Source organism: Mesoplodon mirus, assembly GCF_964341445.2.
Source record: "Mesoplodon mirus genome assembly, chromosome: 3".
Classification (NCBI taxonomy): Eukaryota; Metazoa; Chordata; class Mammalia; order Artiodactyla; family Ziphiidae; genus Mesoplodon; species Mesoplodon mirus.
In genome coordinates this window covers 89,131,944-89,153,515 of record NC_138978.1, presented here as the reverse complement: position 1 = coordinate 89,153,515, position 21,572 = coordinate 89,131,944, and the positions used below count along the sequence as shown (strand labels likewise).

At 44.4% G+C, this 21,572-nt stretch overlaps 1 protein-coding gene across 3 annotated transcripts in view; it reads left to right on the top strand.

The window, feature by feature from the left end:
* Window positions 1-21,572, top strand: part of BCAR3 (BCAR3 adaptor protein, NSP family member) — a 261,968-nt gene that overhangs the window by 171,572 nt on the left and 68,824 nt on the right. For all 3 annotated transcript variants that reach the window (XM_082614303.1, XM_082614304.1, XM_082614306.1), the window contains one exon: window positions 11,044-11,083. In XM_082614303.1, the coding sequence (XP_082470429.1) occupies window positions 11,044-11,083 (40 nt within the window). The remainder of the gene's footprint in view (window positions 1-11,043; window positions 11,084-21,572) is intronic.

Below are 21,572 nucleotides of genomic sequence, written 5' to 3'. Positions count from 1 at the left end.
GTTATTTAAAAATACTTTTATATGACTTTAAACAACATAATAGAGTGAAACAATACCTCTCCTTTTTCCTGAGCAATGCAGGACTTAGAACATAAGCTTTGGGTACCTTCTACTTGGCTTATACGTCAGTGTTGCCTTGTGTTTTAGTTTGTCTTTTTAAATTGTGGTAAAATACACGTACCATAAAATTTACCATCTTAGCCATTTTTAAGTGCACAGTTCAGTAATGTTAAGTACATTCACATTGTTGCACAACCAGTCTCCAGAACTCTTTTCATCTTTATTTTTTTTATTTATTTATTTATTTATTTATTTTAAAATAAATTTATTCATTTATTTATTTTTGGCTGTGTTGGGTCTTTGTTGCTGCGCACGGGCTTTCTCTAGTTGCTGCGAGCGGGGGCTACTCTTTGTTGTGGTGCACGGGCTTCTCATTGCAGTGGCTTCTCTTGTTGCGGAGCACAGGTTCTAGGCGCGCAGGCTTCAGTAGTTGTGGCTCGCGGGCTCTAGAGCACAGGCTCAATAGTTGTGGCGCACGGGACTAGTTGCTCCACGGCATGTGGGATATTCCTGGACCAGGGCTCGAACCTGTGTCCCCTGCATTGGCAGGCCGATTCTTAAGCACTGAGCCACCAGGGAAGTCCTATTTTATTTATTTTTATTGGAGTATAATTGCTTTACAATGTTGTGTTAGTTTCTGCTGTACAATGAAGTGTATCAGCTATATGTATACATATATGCCCTCCCTCTTGGACCTCCCTCCCACCCTCCCATCCCACCCATCTAGGTCATCACAGAGCACCGAGCTCAGCTCCCTGTGTTATACAGCAGGTTCCCACTAGCCATCTATCTATTTTACACATGGTAGTGTATTTATGTCAAACCTAATCTCCTAATTCATCCCAGCCTCCTCTTCACCCCCTGTGTCCCCACGTCTGTTCTCTATGTCTGCGTCTCTATTCCTGCCCAGCAAATAGGTTCATCTGTACCATTTTTCAAGATTCCACTTATATGCATTAATATATTTCCTTTTCTTTTTCTGACTTACTTCGCTCTGTGTGACAGACCTGAAACTCTGCACCCATTAAACAACAACTCCCCATTCTCTCTTCCCCCGCCCCTGGCAACCACCATTATACTTTCTGTCTCTATGATTTTGACTGTTCTGGGTATCTTACATAAGTGAAATCATACAGTTATTTGACTTTTTGTGACTGGCTTATTTCACTTAGCATAATGTCCTCGGGTTTCTTCCATATTGTAGCATGTGTCAGAATTTTCTTCCTTTTTAAGGCCAAATAATATTCCATGGTATATATACCACGTTGTGTATATACCACATCCTGTTTATCCATTTATCTACTGATGGACACTTGGATTACTTCCACCTTTTGGCTTCTGTGAATAATGCTGCTACGAACATGTGTGCACAAATATCTCTTCAAAATCTTGCTTTCAGTTTTTGGGGGTATATGTTCAGAAGGCAAATTGCTGGATCATGTAGTAATTCTACTTTTGATTTTTTGAAGAACCACCATATACTGTTAGTAGATATTTGTCTTATTTTGCACTATCAGCACTGGTTTAGAGTTGCCTACGTGTTTACCAGTTCTTCGTGCATCATTCAGTCTTAGATCTTAAGCTTTCCTTCTGGCATCCTTTTCCTGCTTCCTGAAGGGTATTTTCTATTTTCATTTGTCTCAAATTGTCTTTATTCACCCTTGTTCTAGGTAGTTTGCTGGGCAAGAAATCTTGTGCTCCTCACTTTCCCTTTTGACTGATGAAAATCTGCTGTCAGTCTAATTGTCATTGATCTCAGGGAAGCCTTTCTTTGCTCTTCTGCTGCTTTTAAGATCTTCTCTTTGTTTTGGGTGGTCTGTAGTTTCATTACAATGTGTTTATTTTTGTTTACACTGCTTAGGACTCATGGGATGCCTGAATCTGATAATTAGTATCTTTTATTAATTTTGAAGATTTCCCATCATTATTTCTTTGACTATTGCTTTTTGCCTTTCTCTCAATTCTCTCCTTCTAGAGTTCTGGTTAATTAAGCCTTCTCATTCTACCTTCATTGTCTCTTTTATATTATTCTTCACCTTTTCTCTCTGAGCTGTGTTTTGTATAATCTCTTTATATATTTGTTTTAATTCATAAATGTTTTCTCCAGTCATGTCTAAGTTATTTAGAAGGTTATCTTTATATTTCTTTATATCTAGATATTTTGATCAATTAGCTTTTTATTTCTAGAAGTTATAGTAGATTATTTTTATGTCTGCCTGTTTCTTCTTAGGTCACTTTTTTATTCCATCTTTTAAAAAAATTTATCGTACATCATTATTTTATAGCTTATATCTGAAATTCCAATATCTGAAGTCTTTGGGGATCTCAATCTATTGTCATTTCTGCTAACTTTCAGTCATTGGGGCTTGTTTTCTCATGTATATGGTTATTTCTGAAAGGGAATTTTTGTATTTAACCAAACTTGTGGATATCCTGAGTAGCTTTCTGTTGCAGATCTAGTTTTCCTCCAGAAAGGATTTACATTGTTTCCTTACTAATGGTGCCACCAACCCAGACACTAATTTTTTTTCAGTTTTGGATTCTCTGTCAAAGCAGGTCATATAAATATGAATCCCAAAGGCCTACTTGTGGTTACAGATTCTTAGGGGAGACTATTATTATTTTTTTCCATCAGAATCTGTGGTGGAGACAGTAGCTCTCCTTGGTTCCCTTTGCTAGAGCTTGTTTTTTGTTTCGTGTTGCGTTGTGTTTAGCACATTCCTTCTGTAGTGGGTGGTGTAGTCCCGTTCTGATGGTTCAGGTGGGCATCATGTGGGGCTTTGGGGTTAGCTGCTCACTCTTATGAACCCAGGGCTTAGCCTCCCTGCTTTCCTCCTTACCTTTTTGTTGCTGTTGTTCACGTGTTGTGTTCTTGATTTGCTCTGTTTCTGTATCTGTTTTGTAGGTGTCTGTGTTTCCTGAGACCTTCCCTTTCTTGTGACTTCAACATGTATTTGGAAATACATCTGTAATTTGATTATCATTTAATTTTGAGAATATCTGGTCTACCAGATTTAGCAAAGGGAGGTCCCATCATAGAAATTTCTAATTTTCTGAGGCCTTATTTGGATTATATAGATATAAGGGTGATTAATTGTGGTTTATATTTTCATTTGTGCATTTTTATCCTTGTTTATTTATTAATTGGCTGCTGTGTGACAAATACTTTTGTACATACTTTTGTACGTGCTTGTTCACATTGATGAGCAAGACAGAGGTAGCTGCTGACCTCACGGAGCTTACAGTCCTGCGGAAAAGACATAAGCAAGCAGTGGCAACTGAGGTGGGGGCGATGGAGAAGACCAAAGGGTTATATAAAATCGGGCACTCTTGTCTAGCTTCTGCACAGCTACTTTGCTTTGCTGTTCTCTGGCTTTCCTTCATGAGTTAACTATTTTTGCTGGTGTGAAGGGATCCCTTAAATGTTATATTTCATCATACTTTAAGGGAAAGATTTATGTGTTCATAATTTGAGGGATGTGAAAGACTCTCCTGAAAGTAACTTATTTATCTGTCGAGAAGAAAGGAAAACTTATTTGAGACATTCAGTAGCTAAATGGCAGCAATCGTGCGGACTGCTAACTGTGGAAAATGGATGGTAGTGAGGTAAATTCTTATTAATTCAGAACCTGGTAGTCTAGTTAGTACAGTATGGTGCTTGAGGCAGAGGTGTTTGCTAATTGATTCTTAACAAATGTATGGAGTCCCTGCCAAGGGCTAGGCACCATCTACCCAGTTCCCTTAGAAAGAACTCAGTGAGTGTCCTTACCTCTTTCTTCCCTTTCACCCACCAAATCCTGCCATTTACCAAGGTCTATCTATTCACAGTTCTAAGTCTCTCAAGTCTGTACACCATCCCCCCACTCCCTCTATCGCTCTAATCCAGGCCTCGTCGTCTCTTACCCAGACCCCTTTAGTATCCTCTCCTTTAGTCTTCCTGACTCCACTTTGCCCCCCACTAATCTGTTTTCCACACTGCTGCAGGGGGAATTTTCTAAAACACAAATCTCTGGTTATTCTCCAGCTTAAGAGCCTTGAACAAATCCCACTGCTTTCAAGATAAAGTCTAAATGTGTTTACGTGGCGTCCAAGCCCCTTGTGATCTGGCTCTGCCTCTTCTTCATCCTGGTCTCCCAACCCCCACCAGTCCTGCTGCTTCCCCCAGCCCTGTGCTTCCGTTAGTTGTTCTTTTCTTCATTAATTCAGCAAGTGGTTTCTGAGCAACTGCTATGTGCAAAGTACTGGGGACACCAAGGTACACAAAGCAGAGAAAGCCCCACTCTTGCAGGGTTATATTCTGGGGAACAGACAGACCATGAGCAAATAAACATTTCATATAATATCAGATAATATGGGAAAAGATGAAGGCAGAAAAGGGGATAGAGGATGGTGGTGCTCATTTAGATAGGATGGTTAAGGGAGCGATCTTTGAGAGAGACCTGAGAGCTGTGAGGAGTGAGCCTTCGAGTATATCTGGGGAGACTGTTCCAAGCAAAGGAACAGTAAATGCCAAGCCACAGCAGCAGGAGCCGGCTTGATGTGTTTGAGCAACAGAAAGAAAAGCCAGTAGGGCTTGGATGGAATAGACAAGCATATTAGTGTATTTTTGCTGAGTAACAACACCACAAACTTGGTGACTTAACACCTGTTTGTTACCTCACAGTTTCTGTAGAGCAGAAGTCCCTCATGGCTCAACTGGGTTCTCAGCTCAGGGTCTCACTCAAGATGTCAGCGGCTGCGTTCTCACCTGAGGCTCTGGGGGAGAATCTGCTTCCACGCTCATTCAGGTCGTCGGCAGAATTCAATTCCTTGCAGTTGTAGGACTGAGGTCTCCATCTCCTGGCCATCTGCCAGGGGCAGCTCCCATCTCCTGGAGGTTCTGTGTCTTGGGCCTCGTCACAGACCCTCTCATAACATCACACTGGCAACAGGGTCCCTCATGTCAAATCCCCCTCCCTCTTCAAGTCAGGTCCCCTCAGATAATTACCTTAATGTCAGCTGACTTGCGATGTTAATAACATCTGCAAAATCCCTTCACAGCAGTACCTAGATTGGTGTTTGACTGACTCACCAAGGGACAGGAACCTTGGGAGGGGGCATCTTTGAAATTCTGCCTAACACAATGAGGTTGGAGAGCTGGCTGGGGTCACGCCAACCAGGGCATTGAAGGCCACGGTGTGGACCTCAGGATTTTGTTCTGACTGGATGGGAGCTGTTAGAGGATTTTGAGCAGGAGAGTGATCTGAGTAAAGATCACTCTGGCTGCTATCGTGGAGATTGTGGAGATGGAGTAGAATTGGGGAGGGTATTGGGGAGGTCCAGGGGAGAGACGATGGTGGCCTGGGCCAGCGGGGAATTAACTCCACAATGCTGTGGTTCCTCAGATGTACCATATTGTCACGTGCTTCTCTCATTGCCTGGGCATGTCTCATCACCACCTACCCCACAGCTTCTTCATTGGGATAAGTCCCTACTCAGCCCTCAAACCTCCCACTGACACCCTCTCACTACCTTGAATTGTGCTGGATCAGTTGATCTGTGTTCCCCACTTGCCTGCAACCTCTCTAAATGCAGGGCCTTTGTCTTTGGTTCTTGTATTTCTGTTGTCTGGCCAACTGCATAGCATATTGTAGATGCTTGATAATGTTTGTGGGATGAATGCAAGAACTGTGGGACATACTGGGCATGAAGCAGACACATCACTACTCTCGGGTTGCTCACCTTGTAGAGGGAGAGACCATATATAAATAAATAAACATACAGTGAACATGCATGAAAACACCATGCCACCTGCACAGAGGAAGTGTGCCAGTTCTGCACATCACTGTTGTGCGTGGAGTTTAAGGGGAGCCTCAGTCTGGAATAGTTGGATCTAGTTTCTCACATCCCTCCATTGTCTGAAATAATCATGTTATTATAAGCAATTCCGTTTTCTGTTTTATCCAAAGGGACATTTGTGTGGCAACACCATTAGCCATTAAGTCAGTCTATAATATTTAAATAAAGAAACATCCATTCACTTAAAACATTCTCTAATTTAAGACAGACATAGATAGGGCACTTCCATCTCCATCTGTATTCGAACTGCTCAGAAAAGATCTATGTTAGTGAAATTTTGTTTGTGTATTCAAGACGGAAAACCTCTTCACTCAAAATAGCAAACACTTATACATCAAGTGTCCTTTTAAGAGGGAGGATATTATTAACCTGGCTACCGATGAGAAACAAACTAAAATAGTAAATATGTATAACATGTCTGTGACTCCCAGCTAAACATCCCTCAGTATGAACTTAAGAAAGTGGGATGCTGGAAAGAATGATTTAACCAGAGTAAACACAGTGATGTTATTTAAAACTTAATAAACCTAAGAACAAAATAACAGGAGAGTCCAGTTTCATCCTGCTGCTTTCCTGCGGTCTGTGGATGGTGCTCAGCGGGGCAGCCTGCCTGACAGTGGGGCCACGGTGCCTGCCAGACTCTCCAGTTGTGAAGAGAGATGCATACAACATCACGGATTCACAGGGGTGGGGATTCATAATTGACATAAGCAAAAAAAAGATTAAAAAAGCTTTTCATTTACATTGCCAAGTTTCTGTGTTTGTTTTCTAGTGATCTCTTTTGGGGAATATAAAGATACGGTTTAAGGAGTGTTTGTGGCACAGTCTTGTATGAATAATAGGGTATTCTATTTCAAATTAGAGGCTGGGGCTACAGGGCCAACTGCTATGTTTTCCAGCTCATGTCTTCTTTCTGGTTAGATGGGTTAGGGCTAGGGTTAGGCTGGCTGAGAAAGGAGACACAGCACTTCTGCATTTAAATATAATTTTAATTTGGTTCGAGGCAATGATTTTTAAAGCTTTTGGATTTATAACACACTCACTCAGTTTTATCATACTCTCCTTGTCTTCCCTCTCTTGTCTCTCTGAAAAGGACGAGTAGGGGATTCCCTGGTTGAGAGTCCGCCTGCCGATGCAGGGGACGCGGGTTCGTGCCCCGGTCCGGGAGGATCCCACATGCCGCGGAGCGGCTGGGCCCGTGAGCCATGGCCACTGAGCCTGCGCGTCCGGAGCCTGTGCTCCACAAGGGAGAGGCCACAACAGTGAGAGGCCCGTGTACCGGAAAAAAAAAAAAAAGGACGAGTAGAAGAATACAAGGATCCACTAGGGCACCCCTTGGTGCACTGAACTAGAACTTGGATCCCCCTCTGCTCTGGGAACAGAATGAGCAAGGCTCCCTTAGCAGAGTTCATTTGGGGGCGGGGTCAAGAGGGGACTTCAGTTTTATCCCTAACCAGCAGCTCTTGTTTTCCTTCTCTTTTGCCAAAAGAAGTGTGTGTGGTGGAGGAGCACCATAGGAACACGGGAGTTCATCCAAGGCTGGGGAGACACTTGGGAGAACACCCCAGGCTCCCAGGTGTCGGGGTCTCTGGGCAGGAGAGCAGGGTGGTGGGGAGAGCAGGTACGTTACTGACTTGGGTCCCCGGACTCTTTAATCGGTAGAAGTTGATGAAAGGCCAGACAAGAAATTCAGGCAAGGCTTTATTGGGACTCGTGCTGCAGCATGAGGGAGTGAAAACAAGTAACAGGTACCCTTGTTCGCTCCCTCAGTGGGGGAGAGCTGGTCCCTTAAACGGGGTGGGGGTGAGCGCAGGCGCATATTGGTGGGTCGGGCCAGAGTGGATTAGGTGGTCTGCCCATCCTCTTGGTGGCGCTGTGTGCAGGGATCATGCGCAGTACCCTGCTTTTGCTCCTGGCACCTGAGAAGTGGCAGCTGGGTTTTGGCCTTTTTGTATCTTGTTCATAATTTGCCCCAACCGTGCATGTGTGCAGTTATCTTTAGTTCCTTATAGTTTCTTTATATTCCGTTGCTCCAGGAGATATTTGTCCAGATGCAAGCACTGCAGTAATGGGTCCCAGGTCCCCGCCTGTCTCACATGGGCCACCCTGCCTTGAGGTGACCCCATCTCTGAGTGGCGACCCTGCTGCTGCTGGGGCTGCCTCAGGAGCCACTCATAACACAGGACTCGTGTTGGTTGTCCCACACCCTCCCCAAGAGAGTTTGAGGGGTCTATCCTGAGAGAACTAGCTCAGAGTTTTCAGGTACATCTCTAGAGAAAGGGAGAGAGGAACGTTTCAGCTTTCATTAGGTAAAAGGAAAAGGATTTTTACAGCTAAATCTGGTGAGAAGAGCAGATCCTGGACAAAATTCTAAAAAGAATTTACTAAAAGAATGACCTTTGAGCACCTAAAAAAAGAGTTAAAATTGCCGATCATGACTGTGTGGTCTTGGTATTTGGCGGATATGTTCCCCAAAATGAATGAAATGAAGCTCAGGGAAAATATTTGACAGTGTTAGCTGCCAATGAAAAAATTCAAGCTTTCAAGTTAGAAGACTTTTATCCTCTACCATAAGCTTGGCAATTCCCAATACCTAGTAACTTCTGATGAGATCAGTGATGGTATTAACCAATGTGATTCTTTTTTTACATGATAATGAAATGGGTCAAAATTTGGAAGATCTGCATAACTCAGTGAACCAGTGTTTCCCAGAATAGTGGTTATGGAATCACACATGAACAAAACGTCCATTCAAAGTGCAGGACAGAGGCAAAAGAGTAAGAGATATGGTTTCAGATTCCACATCACAGCTAACCTTTAAGAAACTACTACTTGTCAAGTTTTGGTATGTTATCAAAGTAGAACATACATAATTATATGCAAGTCTATTAAAATATCCCTCCCTTTCCAATTACTTAACTGTAAATGTGGATTTTCTTCATTTATTTCAACTAAGACATATCACGACATATTGAATGCAGAACTAGATGTGAGGATGTACCTGTCTTCTAGTAAGCCAGACGTTTAAAAGATTTGCAAAAATGTAAGACAATGTCACTCTTCTCACTAAATTTTTGCTATGAAAAACATATCTGTTTTTCATTAAAGTGTTATTTATTTAAACATATAATGGGTTTACTTTAAAAATATGAGTTAATATTTTGCAAGTTTCTCAGATTTAATTTCTAATATCAGTAATCAGTAGATATAACCCACATGAACAAAATTTTTCAGAGTCCTCAATTATTTAGAGTGTAAAGAGATCCCGAGACCAAATCATTGGTTTAAACAGTACACACCTACACTGTTTATCCATGCATTAAGACATATGTGTATGAATATATATAATGTACATTTTAGAACATACATAAAAATAGAAACTTGAAGAAGATGAGAAACAGCATTTCAGTGGTTCTAACATCTTTCTGCACTCCCAGGGCCAGACCACTGGGCCAGATGATTAGCATAAGACCGGATGCCTATAAGCCTAAAATGTTAATTCAGTAGAAAACCAGGAGTTTTAGAATTTAAAGGGGAGTATGACCAAAGCCCTGCCGACAAAGTTTTTAGTCACTAGCCAGGTGGTCCCATGGTCGCAAAGTCTGATGACATCAATGCAATGTCCAGACTGCAGCAGAGGAGGTGGTGACCCAGCACAGCAGACGGACTCGGCTGCTTTGGGAAAAGATGCCTGATTAACACACACAAGCTTGGAGGCAAAGAGTATGCCTGGTTTTCAGGCTCTGAAAGACTGATTTATACCCCTCTTTGATGGAAATGCACCAGGGACTTTGAGCTTAAGCCCTTCTCAGATACTTTGGCCTTACAAAGGGACTTATTTCAGAACCTAATCTGTTTGCACATCTGAGAGGAGCATCTCCGAAGCCAGCCTGCCTCTGTGCGTGTGCCCTGTGTGCAGCCCTAAGTGGACAGACCACTCCAGGAATAGCTTTGGGGGTTGGATCCATTTCACAACAAGATGGTGTGCCCCTGAGCTGTGGGATTGACTCCTTATGTCCCAGCAGGGGTCTTGCTGCCCCTGTTCAGGGGAGAAGGGCTGCAGTCTCCCGGGGTCTCTCCACAGAGGGAAGCATCCAAGCCCCAGAGGGTCTGGGGTTGAGCTCACCCTTCCAGAGGCAGCTGCTTGCCGGTAGTGATCCCCCACCTTCTGAAGGATGTGTCCTCTTTGTAGATATACTGACACCCCGCCCCCCCTTAAGAAGACTACTCCTATGGGCTTCAGAGCCATTCTGTCCTTTAAAAAATGGTCCCGTCTCTGCAGGGTGATGTGTTGATTTTGTGAAGTTTAAGTCTCTGAAGGCAGCTGTCTTTTCACATAGTCTGTTGAGGGGGGCACTTTGCTGTAACTCTGCCGGTGCTGGAAACATCAACTCTCATGTCTCCCCCTCTTCTCCTTTGCCTTAGATCCTCTTCCACTATAATAAGTCAGCCTCCTCAGTGACACCACTGCTGTTTACTTTTAATTGTCTGGTTAATCCTAACAGTATTATGATAGACATGAGCAGACATTAAATGGGGAGAGAAAAAACAGTGGGGCACCAAAGAAAATTAGGATGAATTGCTCAGCTTGACAATTGCTCAGCTTGACAGCAAAAGTGAAGGGTGATTTAGAAGCAGAGCTGGGTTCAAAACTCACTCACCCGGGTGCTGGGTGACCTTGAGCAGCCGATCTGCCCACCTGAGCCTCCGTTTTCTGTCAAAGTGGGTGTGACACAGTTGCCTGGTCCAAAGTGCTGCAGGTTTGGGCATCCAGCCCTGCTTTATTCGTATCTCTCACAGCTCTTTGCTTCGGACTGTCAGGCTACTTTTTATGCTCAGAGTGAATCTAGAATTACCACATATGAATAGTCTAACTTTTGGAGCTTGAATTTGACAGGAAAATATGTGGAGCTTCTAGACTGAGGTCATGGTGGTATCCTATACGTCCTCCACCCCGAGGAGACACCCGGGAAAGAAATCTGTGTCTGTTCTAACTTCCTTATCTGCCTGCTGTGGGTATTGCCTGGGAGGTGGGCCCATCTTAATAATGTGAATGAATAGGGTGAAATAATGTTGGATACATTTTACCCAGGGTAAGGTTGCATTGTTCCCAATTGTTCTCATATTTATATTTTCTCTTTTCAGGGATCAGCATCTTCTGGACCCAACTCTGGAATATGTGAAGGTAGGAAACCAGGATTTAACATGTGGTAGGCACCCTGTGGTAATAGATTTCCCATTTCTAACACAGTGTTGCCAGATAATGTCACCGTCTGGCTTGTGTAGGAAGCTGGTTAGATTGAAACCACCAGGACATAATTTGACTGTTTTGGGCTTTTAGTAATCTTTGTAGGGGTCTTATGTCACCCTATTATAAGTTTACAAACTCTTCCCCTTATCTGAAACCCTGGGGGCTAGATGTGTTTTAAAAATTCAGAATTTTTTAGAAAGGTAATATGGTACATATATATAACACCCCCAAAAGGAGCTAGGGTCAGCATCCCATAATCAAGCCCATTATTTCAGCAGTGAAATGTGAGAATGTTCACATGAAGTGGGATAAATAGACTACAAATGATTTTACGTAGTTCAGGTCACATTTTGCCACCAAATGAGGTTGGGTTTGTTCTGCTGCCAAATGAATTATTTAAAATTGTCAGTTTTCAGAGTTTTTGGGTTTTGGAATGGCAGACAGGAGTTGTGAAGCCGTGTTTACCTTCAATGGAGGACTGAAGGCTCCCTGAGGCTCTCTGAGCCATCCTTTCCATTTCAGCAGCCACCCTCTTGTTCAGTGGCTAATCTGGGACCATGAGCTGTGTAATACTTTACTTTCCAGTGGGACTGACATTCAGTGCGTCTAAATACTCAACGCTTCTAAACAATCTTCTGAGCAGAAAGAAATGATGCTTTTCACTTCTTCCTTCTGCACCTCCCCCCCCATTTTTCAGGTGTGTATGTTTGTTTTATTTTATTTTATTTTATTTTCGAGAACTGTAATTACGGCTGGCACCTACAACAGAAAAGAGAACTCTGATTTCTCATAACAAAATATATCATTAAATTTTAGGAGAAATCATGGCACAAGTTAGGACTTAAGGTGCTTGCCTCCTAGGCGCCACATTTCGTCTTTATTATTCCCGCATCCTGGTTTCGGAGTATTTAGGCCTGTTGCTTTTTGTGTGCCCGTGACTGTGCCTGCCCCAGGGTTTTGGCATTTCTTCCCTTTAGACCAGAGAATGGAAGGTCTAAAGCTTCTCCTAGAGGAGAAAACTCCACGTGGCCACTTGAGGCAGTCATAATAAAGTTTGTTGGAATGGAGGTGGATTTTATTCTTCCCCTCTCTTCTACCCCCACTATGTCTGAGCTGTAGCTTGACTGCAGCAAATGTGTAATCCTAAGCCAGCAGGGCTGCTGTGTCAGACTCTGGTCAGGGCTTTATAAATGATGTGTCTGCTTCCCTCCTGGATGCATCACATATGCTTTTGTGCAGGTTGTACACTGCAAGGAATTTGGGGACACTATCCACATAAACTATGATTTGACTTGACCATAACGTAAAAAATGTGCCCTAGACTTCTGCAGTGTGTAAATCACAGCTGTCCTTTAGAACTCACTGCATGCCATGTTCCAGAAACTGGCTATTTTCCACTGCAGGCTCACTCAAGCTGTACTCACCCCCTCCCTTTATTCCGTAACTTAGTTTTTTCTTTTACTAAAGTCCCAGCTTTTTAAGATAATCCAATGATGAATTCTAAACCTAAGCAGAGGCTTTGGGAAGAACTTACTTACTTAGTATTATCTAAGCTATTGCACCTCATTCATTAATATTGGTCATTGTGAGTTGTCGTGTTGACGGAGAAGAGATGTGAGGTTTTCGGTGCTTCCATCTAGCTGGGCTCCCCCTGCCTTCCCTGGCAGTGATAGAACTGCTCTTGGTGGCTCAAGGAGTACCCCCTTCAAGGACTCGCTAAGGAGTTCTGAAGGTTACTCTTTGCTCCCATCCTCATCTGAATCTGGTCAGAGCTTTAGAGATGAAATCTCTATGTCCCTCCTTGATGCATCGTATTTTTTTTTTCTTACTTTGCCCTTGGTTTGGAGGAATGGCTTGGGGATTTGCTGAGTGAAGGTAGGGTATTTTCATTTGCCTCCATGGGCACTAAAGCTCTGAAAACACACTCATAGAGACCTTGGGCCTCAAGGTCTCAATGGACCCACATGTCAGTTGTCTTGGGCCAGCACAGGCCCGTCCTAGAATTTCAGACTTAGCTACCCTCTTGAGCCCTGCTGACCAGCCCATGGCTCCAAGGCCTCGTATATCTGTGCCAGCTGGTGCCTAGAGCCTGGAAGGTGGCTGAAGATGATTGAGGGAGGTGAGAGGTGCAGATAAAGTGGATGCAGTTTGGCCCTCTGACTTTGAGCTGTTTCTTCCCTATCATCCCCTTTCTCGGGCTCGGAGAAAAGTAGAGATTCTATGTAAAGTATGTTGCATCCTGTAGGGCCCTTTCTGGTAGAGTCAGAGTTTTAGCAGTTCATTGTGACCTCAGAATGGGGGCGGGGGGCGGGGAGCAAGCGGATCTCTGACTGGGTCTCATCTTGGCAGTAGAAGCACCCAGTTGGGGCCAACTGACAGCCGTTCTCATCCTTTTAGGAACCGCCTTCCCAAGTCTCCCTTACCATGGAGACTTCCTAACTGTCTTCACCTGGTTTTCCCAGTGCTCTGATTAAGAGCGAGGTCTGGGACCACCCCTGGTTCCTCGTGTCTGGGCGAGAGGAAGCACTGGAGCTGACCCATACTTCCTGGGGTGATGAGGCTGCTGTGTCGTGGCAGGAGAGAGCTGGACAGGGAGTGACTCCACAGTTCAGTCGTGTCCAGTTTGTACTCTGTGTCCTCCTAGCACTTCCCACAGTTGGCATTGCTGCACTTCAGTAAGGCAGCGTGAAAGGGGACCCGGCAGGTGGTTGCTAGGTTACGAGGAGCACCTCTGTGTGAGGACTCTGGAGGGAAAAGTGCTTGGCGGGGAAGCCCTAGGGCTGTTTGGTAGTTCTTTCATTTCTTCAGCAGGCTTACCTCCTGCTGGAGCCTCCCAGTGGCACCTGGTTACCCTAAGTGATGAATTCCCTGCTTGGATGTGATAAGAAAATTTGAGTAGATCCAAAGAACCCCCAGGGATTTTGGAATCTTATTCTCCACTGTTTCTTTAATTCTGACTGTTAGAGAGGGGAGTTTTCTTTTTTTTTCTTTTTCTTCTTTTTCTACCTTTTCCTTGTGTCCCTAGCCCCCTCCCCTCTCCACATTCCCCACTCCCACCGACCCAGTAGCTTAAAACATGATCATCTTGAAGGTCTGAGTTTAACTTTTGTATAGTCATGAGATCCTTTTCTGTAATCAAATATAATTGTTTCTCTTTCACTATATCTGAACAAGACCACTTCTTCCAGACTGGAAAGCAGAAACCTCCAAGCAGCTGCACCTTCCTTCTGCTCTTAAGGTAGTGACTTTGGTTAGTAGTGTACAACTCTGGAATTTTCCTCTGCGTACCTAACATACTTTACCCTAGATAAAAACCAACTTTTTTTTTTTTTTTAAGCAGAGGAAATAGCCCTAGGCAAAATTGTTCAGTAGAGTTTATCTTCTGGGCTGCTTTACCTGCTTACTGCCCCCCATTTAGTTTTTGCCATATTTTTACTGCCTTTAAAATATATTTACTCTGTGTCTAATTTTTTAGATCTGTGTCAGGTAGCTGCTTAGAACATTTGATAAAAATAATTGTACTAAAATGTGAATACATGGTAATAGCTCAGTGTGTTATCCTTCCCAGATAGCATTCCAATTGGAGACTCCAAGTTACACAGCCCCTAAGACTCTCGAGGGAGGGGAGCCTGGTCCATGCTCTGGTGTAATTAGCAGCATGACCTTGGACTTACCATCTTCTGTCTATGGGTTCTGAGGCAGGAGATAGGTGGGCCCCAGGCTGAGCAGCTGGAGTTTGTCCCCTTCTGGGGAGACAGGAGGGAGGAGAAGCTGAGCCCTGCCCAGATAAGGGATAAAGAGACCCATATTCCTCATCCTCGAAGTCAAGGAGACCTTCCCCACTACACAGGCACAGAAAGGATCCTCGGAGGTCAAAAAAGGAGGGGGCACCACGCCATAGTAGGTAATGTCAACCTACCCACATAGATCTCTTTGCTAGAATGCATCTTGGCTAAGAGATGCGCACACACACACACAGGGGAAGACCCTGAGATAAACCAAATACAGACTCAGAACCAGGCAAAGCAAGATGATTGGCCAAAGGAAACCTGGAAGAAATGCCTCGTAAAAGTGGTTCAAACTACCACGAGGGCATGACTCTGCCTCTGAGTCTGCCTGTATGAGTCTATTCACATGTATCCTTTTTCCTCCTAATAAACACTTTACTTATCTCACTACTTTCTGTCTCTTTGTGGGAATTCATTTCTGCAAAGCTGATGGGCCAGGGCCTTGTCACTGGCCACTGTCCCTGATGATCTAGTGGCTAGGATTCAGCATTCCCCCTGCCAGCACCTGACTTCAGTCTCTGGCTGGGGAACCAAAACCCTGCATCAAGCCACCGCAGGCCAAGACGATTTGAGATCGGTTCCATCTTCCCCACAACCAGAAAACCAGGGGATGGGCCAATGTCCCTTCTAGTTTAAGACTTCTAGGATCCCCTCTGCCTGTGATAAGCTGGAGTGGAAGGGTTTTTGCAGGTGGTAAGGGGTTCTTAATTAATCTTTCACTCTTGATCATAAAATTGCCACATCGATTGAAACACGGATGGCATTTTATGTTGTGTCTCAGACATTGAGACCAAGGATGTGGCAGATAATAAGTGCCCACCCATCATATTACCTCAGAAGATTGGAGATTTACCCCCAACACTCCTACATTTGCTATTATGATCCCTGTGCTTTAACTTTTGCAACACCTTGAACCTTGAAACCTACTTTCATTTTCACTCTTTATTATTCTTTTCATTTTTTCCTGGGGCTACTTCTTTAACCTTCGGGAGTTGCCCTCCCCCACCCCATACTCTCTAAACTTTATAAATTTATAGTATTTCCTTTCTTCTTCCCCTTTATACCTATCTTCCTTTTAGACTGAAGATTCAAATTCTTTCTAGCTTCTTCACACACAGCCTTACAGTTATATTAATAGAGTCTCTTAGAGTGGCTTAAAAGTATATTTTTTAGAGGAGGAGGTGATTAGCTACAGCAGAGCTGGGTGTTGTTTTTTTTTTTTTAAGAAGAAATGTTTATTACGGTTTTGTGATTTTTCTTTTAGAAGGAATGTTTATTATAGATTTTTTCATTTTAAAATAAACTGTCCTTAAGAAAGACAAATTTAAAAATAAATATAGCAATAGCAAAGTAGAGAAGACATTGGGAAGCCTGTTTTTTCAAATTAAGCAAGGTGTAGGCAAGGCCAGGCTGTGAACAGCACGGTGCCCTCGGACAAAGCCCGCTCTCCAGGCTCTGCAGTTAGCAAGTGTCAGGACTGAATGCAGCCTTTTGTTCCCGTGAGCTCCCTAGTGAACGAATACCCTTTCTTTTGTCGTCAGCCCTGGTCGACTCTTGCTGGAACCACTTGGCGAGCTTTTCTAAGATGATTTGCGGTTTCTGAGCTTGCTTTGCGGGTTAGGAGAAGGGATGGGACTGGAGCGGTATCTCGAGAGGCGACCAGCGCCCTTGGACTTCTCCTTCCTCTGGGGTGCACACCGGCAGCTCAGGAGCCCAGAGCCACCTGGAGATCGGTCCTTATGGGGTTAACACTCCGAAAATGCTCTTTCTAAGAGGGTCTTACAGACTTGACAGACTGCCCAAGGCTCAGATCTCAGCAAGGCCGTTTCCTGCAGTCGGCCGGGGCTACATGAGGTCACCCAGCAGATTAAAAGAGGAGTCATTATGCGAATTCCAGCGCCAAGAATAAGTGCCCGGGTTGTGGGAGCCACGCTGGGGGCGGGGGCGGCGGGGGCTGTAGCCCACTCCCCCCCCCGCCCCACCCCTTTGTGCTCAAGATGGCTGCAGCCATGGTCACGGTTAAATACCCGTCTTTGAGGAGAGTCTTTTTCTTCCAGCGGGGAAAACAGGCCAGTCTGCTCTGAATTAGCCAGCTCACAAAGCCATGAAAGGGACTTACCAAAACAATGGTGCGCTGTGCATTCCGTGAGATTTTAACGAGTTACATGAAGCAGATAATGGCCCGATGGCTGGCTCTGCAGGTTTTTGCCTGAGCTTGCACACCCAGAGAGCCAGCACCGCCCCCTGTGGATGAGAAGCCCAAACACCGCCCGCCGTGAGTGGGGAGCAGCCTTGGGGCTCACCCTGGGAGCAACGAAGACAGCTCCCATCCAGCTCCTCCCACCCCACCCCAAAAAGTTCTCTGCAGATATTCTTGGGAGGCTTAATGTTACTGCATTTGTAAAAGATTGCTGAGGCAGGGTGAGAAGGCAGAAGAATAGGGATGGAGGACAGGCCTTCATTCAATGGAATCCTATCCTGCAGGTCTGTGAAAATATGGCCATTTATACAAAGTAAAACCTCATCATGAAAACGTACGTCCATTTTGAAATCTGTATGTGAATGTTGATGGTGACATTATTTGTCATTGACAAAAACTGGAAACAGCTCAAGTGTCCTTGGACTGGTGAGCAGATAAACTGCAGACCCACACAATAACATCCTCTTCAGCCATAAGAAGGAATTGGACTGTTGGATGCAGATAAAACCTTATAGTACAGACAACAAATCAGTGGTTGAAAGGAGTAGAGAGAGAGGTCAGCTGCAAAAGGGAATGAGGGAACTTTGGGGGAATGATTGGAATACCTTGATTGGGGTCGTTTCAAAGCTCACAGAACTGTACAGAAAAGGGTGCCTTTTACTGTTGGCAGATTATACCTCAGCTGAGCCTGACTTTTAAAAAAGCATATTTTAGTCCTTAAGTGCTGCCACCTTACTAGGGGAAATTTTTGGTTGTGAGATGGGCCACATCAGACTGCCGATCAGATGGAGAAAGTGCTGAGCTTGTGGATATTTTACTGCCTTTGTTCATGTAACAGATGTTTTGGGCAGATTCTCTGTGTTAGTAATTGTTCAGTGGAGTCAGGCTGGGTAGGAGGAAAGTGTCATCAAGAGCCTAACCTAAGATAGTGGCAGTGGGAATGGAAAGTCAGGGCAGGTGCTGGAGGCCTTTTAGAGATAGAATTAAGAGCTGTTCTGTAAGGTGTGTTGACAGTTCCTGGCAGGACTTAAATGGAGGTGGTGACAGAGAGGAAGCCATGGGCAATTCCAGAGTTCACACAATGCCTGGCAGCTTGCCAAAAGCCAGTAAGGATTTTAGGGGAGGAAAGGAGATTTCCAGTTGGAGACCTTGTTACCACAATGACATTAAGTTAGTTCATGAGCAGCTGGGGATATCATTAGCCTGGGGGAGGGGTGTGGGGTGGGCAGTTGGCAAACTACAGCCTGGGACCCAATGTGGCCTGCTGTCTATTGTAGGCCCACAAGCTGAAAATGGATATTATGTTTTTAAGTGGGTTTTTAAAAAAATCAAAAGAAGAATGTGAAAGTTGTAAAATTCAAATTTCAATGTGCATAAAGTTTTATTGAAACACAGCCACATCCATTCATTGATGTATTGCCACTTTCTGACTATAATGATGGAGTTGAGTAGTTGTGACAGAACAGGTGGCAGAGCCTGAACTATTTACTATCTGTCCCTTTACAGAAAAGGTTTGTAGGCCCCTGCTCTAGACTGAATGCACGTACACTGTCCTTGTTTTTCCTCCGAACAAATATGTAGTAGGCTTTCCACAAAAAGTCCCATCTTTCCATGCTAACTCTTCCATGATGCAGCCGTGGGTCATCGACATCACCTTGACCTTGCCTGATGACACAGCAGTGAGTCCTTGTGCAAGTTGTATGATCTTGCACAATCACAGAGACAATGCTGTTGCAACACTGCATGATCTGGACACACCTCAGCATCTCATCAGGTAGATCCGTCTGCTCTGAGCAGCAGCATCTCTCCTGTCGCGTTAGCATCTTCAGCTCTTCTGGGTGAACGGGTGTACGGAAATAGCTTGAGTCCTGACTGCTCTTGCCTGGGGCTTGTCTGGATAACTCCTCAGGCCAGATATTGCTCTGCCAGTACAGCCTGAGATGTGTTCTCTGAGTGTCCCAAGTCAGAAGTGAATTCCCCCTAGGCTTCTGAACTTGATGGTTTGAATCAAGGTCAGAGCCTGGAGCTGCCCTCTGGAGGTGCTTGAGGGAGCCTGGCATGGCCTGTGAGTGGAATAACGGCAGGTTCACATTCATGTTCTGTGCTGCAGCTTTCATCCTTGGCTGGAGGAAGAGGACTCCTCTGAGATCCCAAACAGTAGGAGAATTGGTGAAGAGACTGGAGAGCTAACATGTAAGCAAGGATTGAAGCTATGGCTTCTGACCAGACTCAGCTTTATAACTGGACTTCACAGCCATCCTCTTGTGGCCTGTTCACCTCTAACCTCATGTCCTGCCATCCACCTTGCTCACAAACTTTTCCATGCTGGTTTTTCCTGCTGCTGCCGGGTCTTTGCCTTTCCCTCAAGCCTGGAAGGTTCTTTTGAGGTAGAACAGCTGAGTGGTTTGAAGAGGGTGCTTGGATACTGTCGTGGGTTGAACTGTGTTCCCCAAAAGATGTGTTGATGTCCTATAACCCCCAGTACCTGTGAATGTGACTGTATTTGGAAATAAGGTCTTTGCACATGTGATCAAATTAAGACGAGGTCATGCTGGGTTAGGGTAGGCCTAATCCAATGACTGGTATCTTATAAGAAGAGAGAAATTTGGACACACAGGGAGCATGCCATGTGATGACAACGATTGGGGTTGATGTGTGCACAGGCCTAGGAACACGGAGGATTGCCAGTGTTCACCACCACAAGCTAGGAAGGGGCAAGGAAGGGTCCCACCTTAGAGCCTTCGGAGAGAGTGTGGTCCTGCGACACCTTGATTTTGGATTCGTAGCCTCCCGAACTGTGAGAGAATATGTTTCTATTTTATTTTTTATTTTATTTATTTATTTATTTTAATGTTTTTTTTGCGGTACGTGGGCCTCTCACTGTTGTGGCCTCTCCCGTTGCGGAGCACAGGCTTCAGACGCGCAGGCTCAGCGGCCGTGGCTCACGGGCCCAGCCGCTCTACGGCATGTGGGATCTTCCTGGACCGAGGCCCGAACCCATGTGCCCTGCATCGGCAGGCGGACTCTCAACCACTGCGCCACCAGGGAAGCCCAGAGGTATACACTTTTAAAAAGTGTGGTTCTGGCAACCTCTGTGACTCCGATCTCTCAATCCTCAGTTCAGGGATGTTGTTATCAGCTATGAGGTCCCGGTAACTAACTCATCAACCCGCAAAAGAGAGGCCAGGCTCTTCAGCATTGGAATCGTTTGCTGTTAAGCTCTGCCCTCTAGTGGTAATTGAATGACACAACAGCACAGCGTTTGGCTGTGCGGCAGTTTCTGTGTGTTCTGGGAGCTTTTAATATTAAATGTAATAGTGTGCCATAGCATTATATTTACAACCTCAGAACTAAGGTCTGTGTTTAAATTATGTAAGGAGGCAAGTCATTTTCATTAGCTCCATATAAGACAGATTAAAATTGTCAAGGCATTTTATTATTAGAATTAATTGTCTAACGTTCTTGGACTAACAGCTCTAAGATGCTGCAATACTGTATGTAGATTTTGAGGGGGGGTTGGCATCGATCTGAAGTTTCACATGTCATTACCAAGAAGTTTTCTTGGAAAAAATTATATTTGAATTGTGACTTGACAGCTGAAAAAAATGATGACTTGACATGAAGGAAGCTGGTATTTGGTGAGGCAGAAGACAGATATCAACATGTTAGAGACTGATGGGGAGACCCCAGCCTGCGGGAAAGTGTGTGCCCAGGCTGACTGCTGCAGGAGAGAACAGCAGGTGGAGTCTTCTGGGAAGAGTAGGGACTCTCATATTTATTGAATGGGAAGGGTGAGGAAACTTCAAGTGTTCCTAGGAAATTCTGAGATGGTCAAACTGTTAAAGAGAGCAAGAATGCTGAGCTGGGGAACAATTTGATTGATTTCCCAAAATTGTGTATAACTACATATTGCTTTGCAACTTCCTTTTTTCATTGGACATCATTCCCTGTTAAACATATGGGTCTACCTCCTTCTTTTTTCTTTCTTTTTTTTTTTTTTTGCGGTGTGTGGGCCTCTCACTGTTGTGGCCTCTCTGCGGCATGTAGGATCTTCCCGGACCGGGGCACGAACCCGTGTCCCCTGCATTAGCAGGCGGACTCTCAACCACTGCGCTACCAGGGAAGCCCTACCTCCTTCTTTTGAATGGTTATCCAGTAATCCATTGTATGAAATACAATTATATTTAACCAATTTCCTACTGACATTTGGGTTCTTGTTAAAAACAGTTTTGCAGTTATTTAACAAATATAGTCATATTTGTTATATATGGCATAGTCATTTAACAAATGTTTATTGAGTATCTGCCATCAGCCGGTCACTGTTCGAGGGCCTGAGGATACAGCAGTGAACAAAACAATGTCCCTGCCTCTATGGATCTTATATTATGAGGTGGAAGAGTGAGAAGACAAAGAAGACAACCGAGTACACCATGTT